General features: G+C 54.1%; 2 protein-coding genes and 1 long non-coding RNA gene across 3 annotated transcripts in view; 1 reads left to right on the top strand and 2 right to left on the bottom strand.

The window, feature by feature from the left end:
* The first annotated feature begins 45 nt into the window (after nt 1–45).
* On the top strand, nt 46–9,238 carry PLK1 (polo like kinase 1). Its single transcript, XM_014071953.2, has 10 exons — nt 46–496; nt 3,717–3,885; nt 4,064–4,208; nt 5,061–5,154; nt 6,099–6,318; nt 6,401–6,562; nt 6,653–6,730; nt 7,728–7,882; nt 8,223–8,405; nt 8,809–9,238. Exons 1-10 carry the CDS (start codon nt 110–112, stop codon nt 9,007–9,009), a joined length of 1,794 nt encoding a protein of 597 aa, XP_013927428.1. The 5' UTR covers nt 46–109; the 3' UTR covers nt 9,010–9,238.
* On the bottom strand, nt 7,444–8,476 carry LOC148042729 (uncharacterized). The gene is made up of 2 exons (XR_015698484.1): nt 8,328–8,476; nt 7,444–7,807 (listed from the first exon to the last, which is right to left on the bottom strand). It is a non-coding gene; the product is annotated as an uncharacterized LOC148042729 (long non-coding RNA).
* A 2,417-nt stretch (nt 9,239–11,655) lies between the features above and the next one.
* Nucleotides 11,656–20,763, bottom strand: part of ERN2 (endoplasmic reticulum to nucleus signaling 2) — an 11,550-nt gene continuing 2,442 nt past the window's right edge. The window contains exons 5-18 of the mRNA XM_087729256.1: nt 17,279–17,498; nt 17,042–17,192; nt 16,500–16,606; nt 15,922–16,095; nt 15,515–15,674; nt 15,329–15,422; nt 14,839–15,028; nt 14,164–14,263; nt 13,865–14,064; nt 13,512–13,659; nt 13,162–13,289; nt 12,953–13,076; nt 12,777–12,844; nt 11,656–12,612 (exon numbers count right to left, since the gene is read on the bottom strand). Coding sequence (XP_087585382.1) covers nt 12,439–12,612; nt 12,777–12,844; nt 12,953–13,076; nt 13,162–13,289; nt 13,512–13,659; nt 13,865–14,064; nt 14,164–14,263; nt 14,839–15,028; nt 15,329–15,422; nt 15,515–15,674; nt 15,922–16,095; nt 16,500–16,606; nt 17,042–17,192; nt 17,279–17,498 — 2,038 coding nt within the window. The 3' untranslated portion in view covers nt 11,656–12,438. The remainder of the gene's footprint in view (nt 12,613–12,776; nt 12,845–12,952; nt 13,077–13,161; nt 13,290–13,511; nt 13,660–13,864; nt 14,065–14,163; nt 14,264–14,838; nt 15,029–15,328; nt 15,423–15,514; nt 15,675–15,921; nt 16,096–16,499; nt 16,607–17,041; nt 17,193–17,278; nt 17,499–20,763) is intronic.

Genomic DNA, 20,763 nt, shown 5'->3' on the forward strand with positions numbered 1-20,763 from the left:
CCCGTAACGCTCCGGCTCCGGCTTCGAAGGCTCCGGCGGCGGCGCTGAGCGAAGGAGGCAGCGAGCGAGCGAGCGGGCGAGGGCGGCGTTGGTGTTGGCGGCGGCGGCGATGAGCGCGGCGATGCCCGGCAAGGGCTCCCGTCCGGCGGGGCAACAGCAGCCGGCGGCGGCGTCTTCCTCCTCCTCGGGACCGGAGAGCCGGGCGGTGCCGGAGGTGCTGGTCGACCCGCGCAGCCGCCGCTCCTACAGCCTGGGCCGCTTCCTGGGCAAGGGCGGCTTCGCCAAGTGCTACGAGATCACGGAGGCGGAGAGCCGCGAGGCCTTCGCCTGCAAGGTGGTGCCCAAGACGCTGCTGCTGAAGGCGCCGCAGAAGGAGAAGATGACCATGGAGATCGCCATCCACCGCAGCCTCCAGCACAGCCACGTGGTGGCCTTCCAGGGCTTCTTCGAGGACAGCCACTTCGTCTTCGTGGTGCTCGAGCTCTGCCGGCGGCGGGTAGGCAGGGCGGGAGGCAGGCGGGTAGGGGCCAGGCATGCCCCTCCTCCCCCGCTGGCCGGAACTGCTCCTCGCCTGGCCCGCTTGTGGCCGGCGGGAAGGCGCGGCAACTCCCCCTCCCGTCCCCCCGACTCCCTTTGGCTCCAGGGGGGGTCAGGAAAGGAGGGGGGGGGCTCTTGAACGCGAGCGTTGCCGTCGAGAGTGGGTCCCTCCCGCCTTAGCCTGGAGCCTTTCTGGCGCTCCGAGGGAAAAGCGGGGCTCCTCCTTGCCGCAACGGCTCGGCTCTGCCGTCGGGAGAGCTCTAAATGCTGCGTATCAGCAAAGGGAGAGAAGGAAGGCGGCGCTCGAAGAGACCCCCACGACTCTCCTACGGCTTCTCTTCCTCCCATCCATCTCCTCCCTGCCTCCCCTTGCCTGAAAGCAATTGGAGTGGGGGGGGCTTTATGATGGCTTGGGCGGGTTCCCCCCCTCCTTCTCCCATCCCTTCCCTCGCTCAGGTGACCTTTAGAAATGAAAGAAAAGCCCTTTATTATGGCCAAAGACCAGCAAAAGGAGGGTGGGCTACAAAGAGTTAAAGAAACATAAAAGATACATGAGACTTAAAATGTACATGCAAAAACCTAGAAATATTGAAACTGCGGGTAGAACCTGAACCGAGGGGTAGGAGCGCTATGTACTCTAGAGGGGGCTGGCAAGCCACATGGGGGGGGGGGCTGCTGGGCACTCTGGAACTGGGGTGTCAAACACAATTTCATTAAGGGTCAAATCAAAGTTGTCTGACCTGGGGGGGGGTCAGCGTCACTCAAGTTGGGGGCGACTGTGGAGGTCAAGCGCTCTGCCAGCAAAAACGGGCTCCGGAGCTCTGTTTTCAGCTGTGACAGCCTCCTGCAATACTCTGCCAGCAAAAACGGAGCTCTGTTTTTTCTGGTCGAGGCACCGCAGGCCATTCCTTCACTATTTCCAGGGTGGCCCAGATCTAAGCACCCTGCGGGCTGCATCTGGCCCCTGGGCCTTGAGTTTGACACCTGCTCTAGAATAGACCACTAGAACTGGTTTATGGCCCAGGACATCAGTTGAATGGGATGCTGCCTTGCTTGGCCCCTTTCTCATCCCAGGGCGTGGGGGTTGCATCCTACTTTGAGTGAGGACCCTTCATGAAGCGTACCTATTGGCTAAAGTAGACATCTGCCAGTTGAGGAGCCTCCTGCACTGAGGTCTAGGAAGGGACATAAGGAGAGGGGGTCTTGTGGGAGGAGGGTTAGCGCACTGACCAGTGGCAAAAGGATCGGTCCTCCCGAAAACGTAATTGCTCCTTCTTTTCTTCTTCCAGCCATTCCCCTCTTGGGTGTCTTGCTCAGAGTTTGTGGATTGGGTTGTGGAGGCTGATCAGGATGAATCATCCCTTTCTCCCCCTCATTCATATATATATATATATATATATATGTCCATATATATATGGACAATGATGACAATTGATGCAGCTAATGGGCGAGGCCAGAGGGGGATCCCCAGAAGCCCAGAGGGTTCTTAATGGCCCCTGGTGGGATTAGGAGCTTTATGGAATGTGCCAGAAAGGGCTGTCATTGGACCCAACTCCCCGGGTGGCTTCCTCTCTCTTTCATGCCAGCAGTTGCTTGTAGTATCTTTTCTGCTGGAGGAGATCCTGTGCTGCTCCTGGTGTAGAATTGGATATGTAGGTCTACTAAGTGGTAGCAGGAGCTGTTTTGGCACTAGAGTCCTTGACCAACCATGGCTTGGAGGGGTGCGGGTGTTGTACTTCTCCAGGAGGAGACACGGCTGGGGTCAGGACAGACCGGAGGTGACTGGAGGCCATTAGTTCAGTTATCCTTTGATTTAAGTGTGTGTGTGGGGATCCGTGCCAGTGAGTTCTTGTTGCTGGCATGAGTAGGGGTTGGTAGAAGGAGGTGATTCTTGATTGAAGGCATTTAAGTGGAGCAGCTTTGGGAAGGGGTTGCTTGCAAATTTAGGGATAGCTAATCACTCATTCTGGAGGTGGATTTGGCTGGATGGTCATTTTCAAGGACATCATTTGGAATTCAGAGGTTCAACCTGAGGACTGTTTGAACCAAGGAGAAACCTGCCAAGTTTGATTTTTGAGCAAAGGGTGTGGAGGAGTCTGTCATCTTCAGAGTTGGGGAGGGAGGGAGGGATTGGTGCTTTGGTGGAGGGTGCCATCATTGGCTAGGGGAACTTTACTTCGACTTGTCCAGTGCAAGGAGAAGTGGGGCGGGGCTGTTTCTCCTGGGGAAAGGGGAGCCACCCCACCCCCAGTTTTGGAGGCCGGGGAGGCTATGTCTCTGGATTGGGTTTCTGTATTGTTTGGGGGGGGGGGGCTTTGCAGTGTTTTCAGGGCAGTTTCTTTTTGCCTGGTTTTCCTATATCATGGCTGGTGTGGAGCTGGGAGAAGTCCCTGCCGGTGTCGCTTTCACAATCATGGTGGAGGAAGTGGGAGTTGTGTGCTGACACAGCTTTCTGTATGCCTTTGAGGAGAGGCAGCGGCCTGAGAGAGTTTAGAGGAGGGGTCTCCAACCATCGCAACTTTAAGACTTGGGGACTTCAACTCCCAGAATTCCACAGCCTGCATATTGGACCACACATTCCCCCCCCCCCCCCCCCCCGGTTTAGAGGATGAGCGGCTCAGAGGTCCCATCAATTGTGGGGCTCCTATCGCTGGGAGGGTAGGACAAAAGGGCTGTTTGGATGCCTGCTAGTTCTTTCCTCAGCTTCCACAAGTTCTGTGTTCAAATCCTTCCATAGCCTCTCGGCGCAGGGTAAAACCTGGCAGATTTGCTCCTCTCGAAGGTGGGTTTTCATGGCTATTATTTGCAGGGTCTCCTGGCACTTTCCCAGTAAGGAGGCCATGGACTGACTGGTCCCTAGTGTGGTGAGTCTGCCGTAGGAACCCCTACGTCATTTATAGGGGAGGGGGCTTAGAGCGGGCATTTCTTTTGCTGGGCGAGTAGTGGAAATCTTTCCGATCAGGTCTTCTATTTTGTCAGTTTAGGGGCTGAGATAGGGAGGCTTACAAGCTGCACACATGGTTTGAGTTTCCCCCAAAGGCTCTGAATGCTTTTAGGAGTCCCTCCCCTTTCATCTGTATTTCCTATAATGGGGAGGGGGCGGCACTTGCCTCTTCTGAGCACAGCTTCTCACATGCTGCCGGGTTGCTTTTCTCCCCCCCCTTTCCCCCCTCCCCCAGTCCCTTTTGGAGTTGCACAAGCGTCGGAAAGCCCTGACGGAGCCCGAGGCCCGCTATTACCTGCGCCAGATCATCCTGGGCTGCCAGTACCTGCACAGCAACCGAGTCATCCATCGCGACCTCAAACTGGGCAACCTGTTTCTGAATGATGACATGGAGGTGAAGATCGGTGAGTGGGCTGTGGTCCCATTCTCTGGGCACGGCTGAGACCCCCTGGGGGGGGGGTATCTTGGGCCATGGAGCAGGGGTTGCATCCTCTGCAGGATGCTGAAGCAGCCAGCAGGAACGGTGGGGCTGTTGCCCAGTTGTAGGCTGGACTCAGAAGCCTGCCCCTTGTGTCTGTCCAGGTGACTTTGGCCTGGCCACCAGGGTGGAGTACGACGGGGAGCGGAAGAAGACTTTATGTGGGACGCCAAACTACATTGCCCCCGAAGTGTTGGGCAAGAAAGGGCACAGCTTTGAAGTGGACATCTGGTCCATTGGCTGCATCATGTAAGTTTGGGTGGGTCGCAAAGATACGTGAAAATCACAAGAGGAAAATTATACACACAGCACCAGGAACCATGGGAGGGGAGTTTTGCACACATCTCCCAGTTCTGCAAATTGGGGAATGGACAAATAGGGGTTCAGTGGGACTCTGCAGAACATGCCCCAAAGGTGCTTTCTTCCAAAGGCAAGTGGACTTCCTTGTTTTGTAGAAGACGTTTCACTTTCCATCCAAGAAGCTTCCTCATGTTCCTTGCAGTCATGGCCTCAATGACTATCAGAAAGAGTTCTAATGACCAGATGACTGCAAGGAATATAAACCCTTCCATTCCCCACCATTTGGGCAGAACTGAAGAAGCTTCTTGGGTGAGAAGCAAGAGGTCTTCTAGCAAAACCAGGAAGTCCAGTTGCCTTTGAAAGAGCATGGCCTGGGCAGCCGAGGATCTCCATAGACATCCTGCAGGTGTAAGAAGGCAGGGCTCCCCAAACAGCAGAGACAATTCAACAACCTCAGCTTATAATCTGTGGCTGTTTGAAGTCCCTCCCCAGGATTCTCGGGCGTGACTTCTCGTTGGCAAAAGCCACGTTGGGACACCAGGGGCTTGAGAGGCCGTCAGCTGGGTGGCTCAACAGGTGGAAGCCGCCTTACACTGTGCTTGGGGGGGGGTGGGTCAGGTGTGGCCAGCGCAGAGAGCGAAGGTGTTCTCGTGATGCCAGAAGTGGGACTGGGGAGGGAAAGTGGCTCTGCCGTCTGAGGATCACTTTGACAGACCGGGGGTGGGGGGCAGCAAAGGGGCTCCGGTCCCTTTGGCAGAGGAGGCTTTATGGGAGCTGTTCTGAAGCTCTTTCTCCTTGCAGGTACACCCTCCTGGTTGGGAAGCCGCCCTTTGAAACCTCCTGCTTGAAAGAAACCTATATTCGGATTAAGAACAACGCATACACCATTCCTACGGTGGGTTCTTTTCGGAGCTCCCAGCCAGGGCATCCTGCGGGAGCTGCCCGTTAGGACTTGGGGCTGGGCCAGCTTTGCATTTCCCACGCCCATCCACCTCGCCCACCCACCTACCCCGGTCTGCTTGGAGGGAATGCAGAAGTTGTGTGTCCTTGTCTCCTCTTCCCTCAAGCTCAGCCCCAGGTGGGCTGCCTTGGACCCCCGCTAAATCACAGCTCCCCCCTCTTCCCCCTGTGGCTGTGTGAGCCGCACTCCTAACAGATTGCAGTTTGGCAGCATTTGGTCGTTGCTCGCTTTCAGTAACTGAAATCTCAGGCTGCCCAGAGTCACTTTACAGGGGAGATGGGTGGCATAAAAAGTAAAACAAATAAAAAATAATGCTTGTAAGAATAAGACTGCTCCATCCTGCTGCTTCAGCCAGTTGGCTTGAGAGCAATAGCACTTAAAGTTACTGTGTTTCCCCGAAAATAAGACAGGGTCTTATTTTCTTTTGACACCCCCCCCCCCAATAAGCACTTGGCTTTCTTTCCGGGGAGGTCTTATTATTTTTGAGGTGCAGGAAGCGGAGAGCGTGGTCACCTCATGGCTGCTGCTGTGTTGCAATATTTTTGGGGAGGAGGCTTATTTTATCCCATGCACTCAAAAGCCCGATTGGGCTTGGGGGGGGGTATTTTTGGGGAAAGAGGGTGTATCCTGCTTCACAGTGCTCCCCTGCCCTTTCTGAGCACTTTCAGAATCAGCCTCTGGCCTCCAAAAATCTGGCTCCTCATTTTGCTTATTGAGCTTTTCAGACATGGTTGAATTCTGTTCTTCTGCAACTCTTTTTGCTTTGCTTGGAATCCAGCCGAGAAGTCCCTGATCCTAATGCTTGGCACTTCCTTTATATATGTGGGGGGGAGGGGGGAATTGTGTAGGAATGGCCTGTGGACCTTCTGTCCGTCCAGCACATCAACCCCGTGGCTGCTAGTCTCATCCAGAAGATGCTACAGCATGACCCGGCTGCCCGGCCGACCATTGACGAGCTGCTGAACGAGGAGTTCTTCACCACAGGCTACATCCCTTCGCGGCTGCCCACCACCTGCCTTACGGTTCCTCCCCGCTTCTCCCTGGCGCCCAGCAGCCTTGACCCCAGCAGCCGGAGGCCTCTTGCGGTGGTGAACAAAGGTGAGCCGGGGCAAGGTTTCAGAGTGCCCCCCCCCTCTGGGCCATGAAGCTTCTGAGCCTGGCCAAATCTTCCCTGGCACAGGTCCAGAGAACGCGGCCCTCGAGAAGGTGCCCGAGAAGGAAGACAAGGCCGGCATCCTGATGGAGGCTGGACAGCCCCTGCCCTGCTACCTTCCCGACCTGCTGCAGCAGCTGATGCGAGTCAACGCTTGCCGTCCCGCAGAAAAAACTCCCGTCAGGCAAGGTGAGGGCGGCTGGCTGGAGGCTGTGCTTTTGAGCCGGCCAATTCGGGTGCACTTCTTCACTCCTGCATCTCTTTGTTTTTTCCCCCCAGAGGAGGCTGAAGACCCTGCCTGCATCCCCATCTTCTGGGTCAGCAAGTGGGTGGACTACTCTGACAAGTATGGGCTAGGTAGGTCGGGGGGGGGGGGGGCTGGGTCAAGCAATGGCCCTTTAGTGGGAACCCTCTGGAAGCAGCCCCTGTCACCCCAGCTGCATTTTCCCCTGCAAGGACAGTTGATTTTTCTGTATGTCGTGTGAAGGAAAGAAATAGTCTTGGGACAGAGGACATCCTCTTGTGGGGAGGGCCTGTTTGCCCTGGACTTGCCCCCCAAAGGCCCTAAAACATATGGACAAGGGACAGCCGATGTAGAATTGATGCTGGGTGAACTGAAATTCAAAGTGGTTTGACAAATTTGTTAGTCTGTCAACACTTGCGGGTTTCAAACTGCCCCCCAACCCTGGGAAAAGGGCTTATTTTGCACTAATTAGGCTAATGAACTCCAGCAATTTCTCTGTTTTGCTTTCCTCTTTTTCTGAATTGAGTTAAAAAATTTAACTGATTAACTGCTATGAAATCACTGTTAAGTCTTGCTGATATTTTCCCCAAATAATCTGTCCCCCACCTGCTCCTTTGGGTCTCCCAAGTACTCACTGCCTGGCCCTGCAATGCCCCCAACCCCACAAAAGCCATTCCTTCCTTCTCGGCTCCGGAGGAGTGGATGATGGGTCCCACGGCCACAGGGGCAGGGCAGCAGCCGTAACGTCGGTTGCGGGTCGTGAGGCCATTGTTCAGCTCCTTTGTAATTCAAACGGTCGCTGAATGAATGGTCATAACTCGGGGGCTGCCTGTAATGTGTTTCTTTTAAAAGAGCTTGGTCTTCTGAGGGAAGGAGAGAATGCTCTTTCCCAGCCCAGCTAATGGTCTTGTGCCACTCGGTTCTTTCCCCATCTTTGGAGGTGCGGCCAGATGCCTCTGTGGTCTTGGGCCGATTCCCAAACGCTCCCTGGGGGCACGTAGGGTGGGCTCGCCCGGCTGTGGTCTTGTTCTCCTGCTAGGTCAAGATAATCCTTTGGGATTGCGGCCCGATCCAGGAAAGCTGAGGATGCGCCCATCTTCTCTTCCACAGGCTACCAACTGTGCGACAACAGCGTTGGGGTCCTTTTCAACGACTCAACTCGACTCCTCATGTACAGCGACGGGGACAAACTGCAATACATTAACCAGAACGGCACTGAACTGTATTTTAACGTGCTCTCTTACCCAGACACTTTCAGCAAGAAGGTGAGATGGAGAGAGGACGCTTGGGGCGCTGCCCTACCCTTCCCTCAGTTTCCCCTTCCGTCTCTGATGGGCGGGAGGAGAGTCCCCTCCGTTGCAATCTTGAGCCTGTGCTTGAAGGGGCATTTCATCTGCACGGGAGGAAAAGCCCAGGCCCAGAGGGTGTGGCTGGGGGGAAGGGGGGGCAAAAGGCTTGGTGGAGGGATGCTCCCATCCAAGAGATTGGCATGGCTGCAGGACCGGGGGGGGGGGGGGGGGAATGTTCTGGCTTTTTCCTGGCAGGGGGCCTTCTTGTGCTGGGGCTCACCCTGGTCGGCTACCCGCTCTGCTCCGTTCTTCCCAGATTAAGCTGCTGGAGTATTTCCAGAACTACATGAGTGAGCACTTGCTGAAAGCTGGCGCCAACGTGACTCCCCGGGAAGGGGACGAGTTGGCGCGGCTGCCCTACCTCTTGAACTGGTTCCGCACCCGCAGTGCCATCATCCTGCACTTGAGCAATGGCACCGTGCAGGTCAACTTCTTCCAGGTGAGGAGTGGGCCACAGAGCCCTCGGAGGGGGTGGGGGCAGAGAGGGAGAAAACGTGCTCAGATGTCAGGGCGCCTGCGAATGGAGGGAGGAACCGATCTATTGGGAGCCTGCCCTCCCCCAGGTGCTGGTGCTCTCTCTGGGGACACAGAAGCACTGGCACCCCCTCCCATCCACCCCCATATCCACCTGGCTTTCCTGGGAGGAAAGGAGGCAGACCAAAGGATTGGGAGCAGCGTTTCTGGAGTTCTTGCACCCGCCAGGCCTGGGGTCCTCCTAGCTGGAACCCCAAATCCCTTCTCAGAACGGGGTCATCTCCTTGCTTTGCCATTAGGTACTGCTGCCTCCTGATGCTAAGCAAGTCCCCTCCCCCCCGCCCCCGCTGTGCTTTCTTGGCCCACAGGACCACACCAAGGTCATCCTCTGCCCCTTGATGGCTGCTGTCACCTACATCAACGAGCGGCGTGAGTTCCACACCTACAAACTGGCTCTGATCGAGGAGTTTGGCTGCTGCAAGGAGCTAGCCAGCCGCCTCCGTTACGCCCACACCATGGTGGAGAAGCTGCTGGCCTCTAAATCGGGGGCCACCAAGGCACCAAGCTAGAGCTGGGGGAGGCTCTGCTTGGCTCAGAACTGTGCGGGCCCCCCTGGACAGCCCTTCTTGTCCCCAGGCTGCTTTGGGGTGCCGGGAGCCCCCTTGGCCACAAAAGTACTGTAATTGAACAGGATGCTTTTTCTCAGATTCTGATAAGACCCCCCCCCCCTTTCTGTCCCCCCTTCACTGTTTTATACTCGCTTTGAATAAAGAGAAGCCTTTGGCCGTTGATTCGGAACTCAGCCGGATTCCTACTTGAGCCTCTCTCTGGAGGGGAGTCCGGGCTCTGCACTGGCAGACGAGGGGTTTGTTGCTGGGCTTGTGCGGCTCAGTGGCATTTGGCCTTGGCAATGGCGAATCAGTCCTTTCCTTGCTTTGCCTTAGGACTGGTGACCCTCCTCCAGCTGAGCTTCTCAAACTCTCTGAGCCCACCAAGGCCTCCCACAGCTGGGAACCCTGGGAAGAAGGGGGAGCGTGTGGTCGGGCAACCCCGCAGCAAAGGCAGCTGTGGCCAAAGAGAGTCCGGGGGCAGGAGACCCACCTATGTCCCTGGCTGAAGGACCAAAGCTGGCCTCCATCCCAGCCCTCCTTGTCTTCTTGGGAGGGGGCTCACAGCACTGATGTTGCCCAGGCAGCATGACTTAAGGCAGAAGGGAACGCATATCCTATTTTGGGGAGTATAAGATGCACCAAGATTTTGAAGAGGCAAATTTAAAAAAAACGTTTTGCACTCTGCAGACCTCCCAAAAATGGCCCAGTTTTTGTGAAATTGGGTCCATTTTTTGTCAAAAAAAAGGGCATGCCTAGCCTTTAGGAGGCTTCCAGAATGCTCCTGGGGGTTGGGGGGGGCAAAATTGAGCAAAAACCGCTTTTTGCTCATTTCTGCCTTCCCCAGCCCTCGAGCACTCTATAAGTCTCCTAAAGGCTAGGCATGGCCATTTTGGTGAAGAGGGCAGAATTTTGGGAGGCCAAAATGCTGTATTCAGTGTACAAGATACACCCAGATTTTCAGCCTCTTTTGAAAGAAAAAGGTGTGTCTTATACTCCGAAAAATACGGTAGGAAGCAAGGGGGAGTGGCTGTCATCACACACACCAGGCCAGGTCCTCTTGGCCAGGCAGGGTTCTCAGATCCAGCCAGCAACCCTGGGTCCCTGGACTAGGGATTTCCCACGGCTGCACCTGAAGCCCCTCCACAAGCAGTGAGCAGCAGCCTTCAGCTGAAATTCCCCAGGGTTTGGTGCACCCACAGGAGAGTGACCCCCAAGTGATGGGAGGGGGAATGGGCTTCATGAGGACCAGCAAACCCAGGATGGAGGACTCAGGTAGAAGGGACCCTTTGTTGCGTGGATGTGCTCCCCACCTCAAGGCATTGTGCATGTGTCCAGAGTGGCCCCGCTCGGACAGGGAGCTCCAGCCGCAGCAGTTGCTGTCGTCTGGTTCTCTGTGCCGCTGCCGGCCCTGATGAGCCCTGCTGGCATTTGGTGGCTGCATTAGGCCCTTAACTGTGGAGCCCCTGATGGGTTGAGAAAGCTCTCCTCCTCGTCCATTCTTGCCCAAAGTGTCGGGAGTTTGTGGGGATTCCCCTCTCCCAGAGTTGGAAGCCCCGATTTTAATTGTCATCACAGTTGGGACCCAGAGCCTGGCAGGAATATTTTAAACTTCTTAAAAATTTAAAGCGTTTCAGGCGTGCTTCTGTTGCTTCCATGGTTTGTTGAGAGAGATTTTTATCACTGCGCCTAAACATAGTTTGCCAAATAGCCTTGCTGGGCTTCACGCAACAGACTCTTCAATGTGTGGCTGTTTGTCTTGGCATCAGCCCCGTGTGTGACCCAGTGGACTGAACCCCCATTGGGCCACCAGCAAGAACCAGGTCAGGGGCCAAACTGGCTCTACGCAAGGACATCAGAGGGTCCCAGTTGCACCTGTCCTTGTTCCACAGTTGCTTCAGCCAGTTTGAGAGGTAGTCCTCGACTTATGACCAGTCACACTTAGCAACTGGCGCTACAATGCAACTCCCTGGGTGGGTACTTAGGCACCATGCGCCAACGGTTGGTGGGGGTGTTCCAGGGTCACGTGACCCCCAATTGGAGTATTTAGCAACCATATTTACACCATTCGTAAATACTACACCATCCTCTGGTCACGATTTTTATGACCATTTTGCCTCCCCAAAAACATCTCTTGCTTTTGCTTTTTGGCTACATTGGCCCATAGCAAACCATGGATTTGTTTGATGATTGCAGCCACAAAGGAGGCTGGTTGTGCGGTGGGGGGATGATTTACCACTGTCACAACTCAAGATCCACCTGAATCAGCCTTGCGTATCTTCTAGGACTGGGCCTTCATCAAACATGGCGGCAGCCGCAAACGCAGGAGAGCGAATCTCTCTTGGCAACCGTCTTTGCTCCTGTGCTAATCTCATCCAGCTCATTACTGATCAGAAAAGACTGGCTGATCTCTGGGTGGCCCCAGGACGCCTTCCTGCTCCTCTTCCAGTGAGGGTCAGGGCTGCTGGGAGCCATCCAATATTTTGCTGGCTGCTGCCATGACAAATTTGGCCAAATGTTTTCCTGAAGTTAACTGAAGTATTTGTCGCTTTTCCACAATCCATTAAAATTGTCTGATTAAAAAAATAACAAGACTGACAATGCGGCTGATGTTCAGATCTGATCTAATTCTGTCTAATACATCAAATTATGGCTAAAACAAGTCCACACCTGGGCTTCTGTGTAAGTGCAATAAATTAAAAGGTAGTTATGATATTTCCTTCTCAGCACAACTGGGCTCAAGGGGAACCCCTGCCCGGCCATCCTTCCTCCTGCTGCTTCCTGGCTGAAGAAAGTGCCTTCCTTCCTGATGGCCCTCCAGCTGCAGAGCAGAGGCCTCCTGCTTGCTTCCCTTGTGCTGCTAGCTTTTCTTTTAAACCCCACATTCCAGATTTCTGCTACTGACCCCCACCCCAGAAGGTCTCTGAGGCAACTGGAGATGCTCCCTGCATCCCCATTCATGATGAGCCTGGGAATAAAATGCCATGGGGCAGGGAACCAAGCGGGAGAAGGGGCAGGGCAGAGCCCAGCCTGAGCACCTCTGGCTGCCTTTAGAGGATGATCCCTTCTCTGGAATGGCCACAGCAGGCTCAAGTTATGCAAGGCCCACCGTGCATCAGCAGTGCAGCCCATGGGGACAGGTGATGCTCCCCTACTCTCTTCAGCTGAGAATTGAAGGGAAGACAACAGATCCTCTTGGGAAGCCCACCCCCTTCTGCCCCTCTCTGCATGAGGCCTCCTGGAAGCCCCACGGATTAGCTTCTGGCCCCGCATAAACACCTCTGCCAGGGAGCTGGTGGGGCTCGGATGCCCTGTGCTGAATCGGTCCCTCCAGATGTGGAGGTGTGGGAAGGCAGGGGCCAAGAAATGCCCTGCCGTGTGGAATGCTCCTCACTCCTGGCAGTAGTATCTCTGAAACAGCTGCTCAGCAGCGCATAGGCGCATGGCCTGGTGAGTGTGCAGCAGCAGGCAGGGAAAACGGTCCAGGAAGTACTGGAGGAATCCATGGGGGAGGCTGCCAAGGGCCTCCTGGACGTTGCTGGGCAGTTCGTAGTAGTGATGCTTCTGAAGGAGAAAGAGGCCCCCAGGGGACAGTGCCACACTCAGAGACAGGAAGGGGACAGGAGGTGCCCAAAGGAATGGGGGGGGGGAAGCCACCCACTCATGTGCCACTCAGACGCAGAGGGCCTGGCATTCCCCAAAGAGCCCAGCCGGGGTTGGCACGGCACCTTGTTCCTCATGGCTCGCAAGAGCTCCCGGACTGAGCTGCCCTGGTATCTCCGGAACCTCCTGAGGTCTGTGGGGGAGGGGGGAGAGTGAGAAAGGCCAAGAGGGCCAGCAAGGCTCCTGCGGTACTTTCCCTCCCCCAGGACACACAGGGGGCCCAGAGAGGGCCAGCACCTACCTGCCTGTAGTGGGGCTGAGAGATGCAGCTGCCAGTTCCCTCGCACCACCGCCAGGCTCCCGGTCTCCAGGAGGCTGACCAGGGGCCCCTCTGCCGGCTCCTTCTCAAGGCGGTCACTGACGTCCTGCAGAAGGGAGAGAGCGTGGGCAGCAGGACAGAGCGCGACTGGAAAGGGCAGCCAGGACGAGCGTCACCCACCCAGGACTCACCTGGAAGAACTGTAGCTGCTTCTCAGGGCCCCAGAAGAAGGGGTGGCAGAGCACCTGTGCGGCTGAGGGGCGCAGGTGGGGGTCACTGCTGATCATGGCTTTTATCAGGTCCCGCCCTACTATGTGGCCTGGGAAAGCAAGTAGGCAGGGACCTTCAGGAGGTCGTCCAAGGATCCACCTACCATTTGTCACTACCTTTGCTACACCCCTGCAAGGTAGACTAGCGTAGCTGCCAGCAGGGTGAAGCTGAGGAGAAAGGGCTCAGCCACGGCTGAGCAACAGTTGAGCCAGGGAGGTCGTCCCCACACATGCTCCCACAGGGCCAAAGCACCCCATGGCAGCCCCCTTACTGTGAGTGTCCTGCTGGAGTCTCGGCAGTTGGTAGGTGCCTGCCAGAATGTTGGCCTGGCGATGGAAGCTGTGCCCAAAGGGATGCTGCCCATGGGACAGGACATAGTAGAAGACGCAGCCGGCAGAGAAGATGTCCACCCCACAGGTCTGTAAGAGAGCAGGAAGCCAGGGCCAGAGGCAGCCGCTTCCATGAGTCTCTGAAGGCCCAAGGTTAGATTCCCACCCTGCCTCTTCTCTGGGCCTCTCTCTCCCCTGGGATGGCACCCTAGGGGGGAGGGCAGGGCAGGGCAGGGGCAGGTCCCCAAACCCTCAGCTCCCAGACCCCAAAGGCAGGGAGGTCGGCCGTCCTCACCGGGCTCTCCCGGGCGTCCTCCCTGAGCATCTCGGGTGCGATCCATCCCTCGGTGCCAGGGATGCCTGAGCCGAGGCTGAAGGTCTGATGCTCCCCCTGCAGCTTCTTGCACAGGCCAAAGTCGGAGATGACCGCTCGGAGCCGGCCTTGCCGGTCGGGGCCTGAGATCAGGATGTTGCAGGGCTTCAGATCACGATGAGCTGCCCAGAAAAGGTCCTCAGCACCAGCCAGGATGACACCCGGTCTCCGGTTCAAGGGGAGGGGGAGGCAACGGCCCCCGCTGGGGGGAGGGGTCTCACCTATGCTAAGCGAGTGCAGGTGGGCCAGTCCGGACATGGTCTGGGTCAGCAGGGAGAGAGAATCCAGGGCCTTCCCAGGGAAGAGGGAACGCTCCACATACTGAAGGGGGCAGAAGGGAAGCAGGCAGGGCAATTCTTGCCGGGAGCCCCCCCCCTCATCAAAACTCTCCACCCACCCACCCACCCACCCCCAGCTATGCTGGAAGAGCCATCAGCTCTGACGGCCTTCAGGAATCTGCCAATCCACTCCCCCCCCATCCTCCCCCACCCAGGAGGTGATCTTTTTTCAGATGAAGCGCTCAGCAGCGTTTGGAAGGAGATCCCTTCACGTCACACCTGCAATACTTAAGCAAAAGTTATTTCTATCCCTCGGACAGACGTAGCTGGATTTCTCGTCATTTCCAAATATTTGGGCTGGTGGGGGAGGAAGTCAGGGTCCCCCTACTGAGCTCAGAGGGGCTTCCCCAGGCAAGGAAACCAGGCACAGCATCTGAACTGGCAGCCAGGCAGGGCCAGCAGGCTGGAGGGGAGCATTTCCCCTGGCAGCTTCATGCAATGCAGCCCTTGGGGCACAGAGAACAAATGGGGCAAGTTCATATTTTCCTCTTTGGAAGAAAAGGATAGCAGGGATGTGAGGGGGGTGGAGGGGGCCGGAAGGGGGGGCTGCCTCCTCACCTGCTGCAGGGTGGCAGAGCAGAGCTCCAGGGCGATGTAGTGGAACTGCCCGTCAGCCTCGGTGCAGAAATAACGCACCACGTTGGGATGTGCATCCGACTCTCGCAACAGACGCACCTCACGGTCCACCAAGCGGACGCTTTCCGGAAGCAACCGCTTCACGGCCACATCACGCCCATCGAAGCGGCCTCTGAAGGAGGAAGCCCCCCCCCGCCCTCGGGTGAGGCGATGGGGAGGAAGGGCTTCTCCTATGGGCCCAGAATGCCCACCTTCCAGCAAAGCCCTCGCTCAGCCTCTGCCCTCTCAGGAAGCGTCCAAAGCCGTCTGGGCCCCCTCTGAGGATGCTTAGCATTTCGGCCTCCTGGACCCCAAGAGGGAGGCTCGTCCAGCTGCCTCTTCAAACCAGGAGCAACCCAGGACCCTCGGCCTGTAGGAAGCCCCTCAGTTGGACGGCAGGGCTGAGCCCTTTTGTTCAGCAGCTGTCACTCACTGGAAGACAAAGGTGCCCCCGGCCCCCCGGCCCAGCACCTCCTGGGCTCTGAAGGAGAGCTTCCCCACCGTCACTGTCTCTGGGGCAATGCCTGCTGAGGGGGAGAAGAGAGGAAGAGGAAGTCCCCCTAGGGGCCCCTTGGACAGCCCCCCCAACACACCCTCTACTAGCTGGGCAGGTACCCACCTGGACCAGGGCCCTGGAGGGAGGCTTTATCCACCGAGGCTGAGGAGGAGGGCAGCTCTGTCCCCTGGTCCAGCTCCAGGGACCCTTCGGGAGTCCTTCTTGGGAAATGGCTGGAGGACACAGGAGGCTGCTGGCTGGAGCTGCGCTCAAGAGGGGCCCTCTGGGAGAGCGGCAGCAGGAACGAAAGGGGAAGAGACCACCTGCCTTTACTGTTGGGTCCCCATCATCAGGCTGGGGGCAGGACTGGCTACATCCTGGAAAAGACCCCTCCCCAATAGGGCCCATGAAGTGGCATCCTCTAGCAGCTGGCAGGGACCGAGGGGTGCCTCTCCTGGCTTGGCCCTGCGGCCCCTGCAATCCTCCCAAAGCACAGAAAGCCGGAAGAGGATGAGATGAAGCCCACTCACCCAGAGCAGGAGGCAGAGGAGCCCCCCGCCCCAACAGATGGAAGCCACGCCAACCACAACCAGCTCCCAGCTGGCAAAGGAGGGATCCACTTCCACTGGGGCCTCCTTCGCGGCATGATCCCCCCAGGGCCGACCATCAGCCAGATCCTCCTGCGGGCCCTCAGGGGCCAGGAACTGAAAGAGACCGGAAGCTCTTGGCAAGGACGGAGGGGGACATAGAGCCACCGCCCAGCCACAGGGCCTGGACCTCGGGCCTGGAAGTGGGGCCAGCCCGGCCAGCTCTTTTGCCCCAGATGCCACCTGCAGTGGGGAAGGGGAAGAGGAGCAAGCACACCCTCTGCATGTCTTTATTGCTCTCCCCCCCCAATTCCCACAATAGCTTATGAGTGTTGGGGTGTTTGCAAGAAAAGCCTGGAAGACCCAGGGCTGAATCGCTGGCTCTGAGCCTTCTGACGAGGACCCTGAGTGAAGCAGCCGGGAGGGTCTCCCCTTCTCTTAGGAGGCCATTGTCACCCAGACTGGAGGACTCTGCCCTGCAGCCCTCTCCCCCATCATCCCTTCCCCCCTCTTGCTCCTACCTCTCCGAAGAGGCTGTGAGCACGGGAGTCGTGTGGGGTCCTCCGCAGGCTGCCCGGAGGGGCCCTCAGCATGGTGGTGTGGATTAGCGGGGGCATCTCATGATGGCCTGGAAGGAAGGGGGCAGCCTGAAGTTGGGGGCCCTCCCCAAGAAGAGCTCCCCATGGCTGAGCTCCACCTGCCTACATTGCCTGCCTCCCAAAGCTTCAGTTATGCTGACTGTGGTTTTTTTTCTTCAACTCCCCCAACCCCCTGCTCTCTTCTAATGCTGATCTTCTGGGACGCTCAGCTGCCCCCAAATCTTCTCATCACCACTTCCTCTCCCTCCCCTTTCTGAACCTCCGAGGCTTGGCACCCCCCATCCAAGGACCAGAGGGGAAAGGGGGGTCAGCCCACGCCTGCCAGTATGCACACACATGTTCTTTTGCAGAATGGCAGCATTGCAAACCATTCAGTCCAAGGAGGGGGGACTTTCTTCCCTTACCATTCAGGGCCTCTGGGCAACCTCTGGGGGAAATGGAAGCCCCAGAGCTCAGACACTCACCTATCAGCAGCCACTGGCTGTGGGGGAGGAAGATGGTGCCCGGTGGGTACTGGATGCCCGTGCTGGGTGTGATCTTGCACTCACCAGACCTTTGGAGGGTCACTTCACGTGTGGTGGGACCGGTGCCCTGGGCCAGAGAAACCCCCTGAGGCTGCAGGAGGCAGAGACAGGCCAATGATCACCAGGACCCCCACACACACCTACCCATCCCTTGCCCCACCCCCTGGGAAAACTCACCACCAGGGCCATGCCTTCATGCACCAGGGACGTCAATGCATAGAAGCCCCCCGCATACTTGCCCACGTAAAGGGTTGTGCTGAAAAAAAAGGGGGTCAGGAAGGGTGAGGAAGCCCCTCCATGGCTCAGAGGGCTGTCCTGTAGATTCTGGGGAGATTCAGGAGGACCTGGACATCTGGAGGCTGAGTTCTGGTAGGCAGGGACAGTGTAACGCAGCATCCTTCAACCTGACCCCTAGGGTGGCTTGGAGGGAAGAGGGTTTGCACGAAACAAAAATGGAATATAAATCCATTCACTCCCCAACTGCACTGATGGATAAACCATTCACAGGCTTACAGAGGCACAAATGAGTGGCTGGCAGCCACAGTGGCTCTTGTCCCCACAAGGGCCCTGGAGGGAGGGGCTGGGCTGAAGGGGCTGACATGGGGGAGGTCAGGGGCAGGGAATTCCCTTGCAGCCCCTTCCATCATGCCTCCCCTGAACCAAAGAAGCAGGAGATCAAAGCTCCTGCCTAGAGAAAGGCAGGGCTTGACATCACAATGACATGACATGCAATCTTGGGGCTCCAGTATTGCTGTCGATATCTCTGTTGCTGGACGATCCTTTTTGGATTTAAACCATTCTGAAGGAAAGGTAATAGTGAAGGACATGTCCTGCTAATCTCAGGGGCATTGCAAAGCCCCTGATTGATCCAAGAAAAATCTCTTTTTGCTGGCTACAAGAGAAGCAGCCAATATGGCTGCAGAAGGTTGGGACAAGCCCCTGAAACGGAAGTAGCACAGGAGAGACAGTGTGTCGAAATGGTGAGAAAAATCTTTGTTATTAGAGAAGAGAAAACCCAAAAGACTCAGAGTTAAAATAAAATTGAGGACAGAAGGAAACAAGTGGTGAATTTACCCTGGTTTAAAACTATTGTGTTATCTTTTTCACTTTAATTTTGTTTGGTTTTTTTATGGATGGACTTTTTACAAATACCTCTTACTTTTAAACTGGACTGCTCTTTTCCCCCCCCCTTCTTCCTCTATACTTTTCCCATTTTTTGTGTTTGTGGATTTAAAGCCTATTTCCTCGCAAGGCTCAGCCAGATCGCAATCTTTAAACAATTTTTTTCTCTTTCTGGAGAAAAACGGGAATTTAGGAAAAAAGAGCGAAAAACAGAGGGGAAAGATGTAACACTGCCATCTAATGGCTAGAGGCTTGGCAACATCTGATATTACAAAGCTATCAGCTTGGTTTACTGAAAGGGTCAGTGAAAAAAATTTCACTGAATTTGTTTGAAACCTAGCAAAAGCCTTGGATGTTTTAGTGGCAGTGTCTATAACTTGGAAAAATTGCACTATATGAAGAAGAAAAGGAACTAACATTGCAAAAAATTATGTTAGAAGTTCAAAAACTCTTAATAACTACAGAGAGAGAATTGAAAAGAGTCTTGGATTTATAGATCAAAATACAAAATATCAAAATACAGAAAGTACAGAGGGAAGAGTTGAGAATACTTATAAAACAAAATTTGAGGACAGAGTTCAAAAAATTACAGAGACACATGAAAGTGATAAGAAAATTGTTGACATTGACAGCAAATCGAGTGCGGAGGGAAATGATAAGTGCGGAATACAGAAAGGAGAGATCGATGAACTGGAACTCTATCTCAGATGTCAAAACATAGATGAAGATAGGGGAGAAAATTTGGCAAAAACAATTAGAGTAATTTTGGCAGAAGCACCAGTGATAATAAAAGTCAAGCAGATGAAAGGAACAGATGGAGGGTTTCAAATTCTTTTAAGATATCCAATGAACAACAAGTTGTCAAGAGAAGTGCACATAAGACTTATCAAGAAAACACTTAGAATACAGATTCTACAAATGGCAAGAGATATTGGACTGCACTATTTCTGAAGGATACAGGATGATGAAATGATATGTCACAATAAAATTTAGTTAAATGTAGTTAAACTTGGAGTATTATGTATAAGGCAAAGTAATAATAGCTATAGTCAAATAAATGACCAATAATGATAATAAAGCATTTATATATACTAGATTGATAATATGAAATTTTATATAAACTGTAAGTGACGAAGATGGAGATGATGTTAAAAAGCCTTTTTATAAAAGATAATTCTATATAGAATATAAAGATGTAATATCATTGGATGATTTCAGGATGATGTAATGAAATGCCATAATATAAATTTAGTTCAAATTTAATATGCCTCATATAAAAATGATGTAATAATAGCTATAATTAATGGGTTTAACAATTATAATAATTTGTATAAATGTATTTTAGATTGATGATAATAATGGAAAAAACATGGAATTCAAAATTATTAGAGAATGTTTATTAATGCTAAAATAATAGAATAATTTAGAATAGGGTTAAAAAAACTTTATTATTGGATATATTGAAGATGATATAATGAATCATCATAATATAAATGGATACATATTTAGAATACCTTGTTTAAAATGGTGAAACAATAGTGATAATTAAAGAAATGAAGTACAATAATAATGTATACAAAGATATTTGATTGACAATAAGTGATTTTTGATAAAGCCCAAGCGATGACTATGGAAAGGACGGAGAAAGATTTTATAACCAATCGACACACTGTATGTAGTTGAAGAGGTTTTTTATGTTATATGTTTTGTGTGTTTATGTTTGTTTAAAAATAAAAAAAAATTATTTACCAAAAAAAACAAAAAAAAAACCCGCTCCTGCCCAGAGAGAGGAGGTGTGGTAGCTCATGTGCAGCCAGGATCTCTTTCCTAGAAGCTCCTGAAACGGTGGGTGTCCTTTGGGGAAACAGACCAGGGTTAACCCTGAGGCAGATGCTGCTCCCCCTCTGCCCCTCCTCCCTGGCTGCTTTCCTGGAAACCGGGCAACCAATGGCTGGCCCTCTTGTACCAGAGGCCTGACCCCCACCTGCAGCCCCCCTACCCCCTTTCTTACTCCTTCCCACTAATTCTCTGTGATTTCCCAAGGGAGCCCAGGGGAGGTTTGCAAAAGAACTCAATCCCCCACCAAAAACCCTTCAACACACCAACCATAAAATGAGTCTTAAAATTACGAAAGACAAAGCAAAGTTCATTTGGGAAAAAGAAAAACCGTCTGAAAGGCTCCTTGGTCATGAAGCAGTTATATGCATACGTGCACATATACACACACATGTAAACATGCATATCTATATGATTCATGCTCTGCCTTTCTCTTCTGGCAGGCAGCTAAGAATAGTTTAAAGCAACATCGATTAAAACCAATACTACGCTGGAATCAAAAGATTAACTAAAGTTGGAAGGCGACCTTGGGGGCCATCTAGTCTAACCCATGTCCCAGCAGAAATCACCTTGGACAGGAGGGGCTGTTCAGCCTCTACTGCCTTCGAGGCAGGCCACCCACAGCCACGCCCCGTAAGTAACCTCCTAAGGCTCAGTCGGATTCTACTTTCTGGTAACTTGACTCCATTTGGCCACGTTCTGCT

This window comes from Thamnophis sirtalis, unplaced genomic scaffold (genome assembly GCF_051295495.1).
Source record: "Thamnophis sirtalis isolate CommonGarterSnake01/CBP01778 unplaced genomic scaffold, rThaSir2_p1.2 scaffold_14, whole genome shotgun sequence".
Lineage (NCBI taxonomy): Eukaryota > Metazoa > Chordata > Lepidosauria > Squamata > Natricidae > Thamnophis > Thamnophis sirtalis.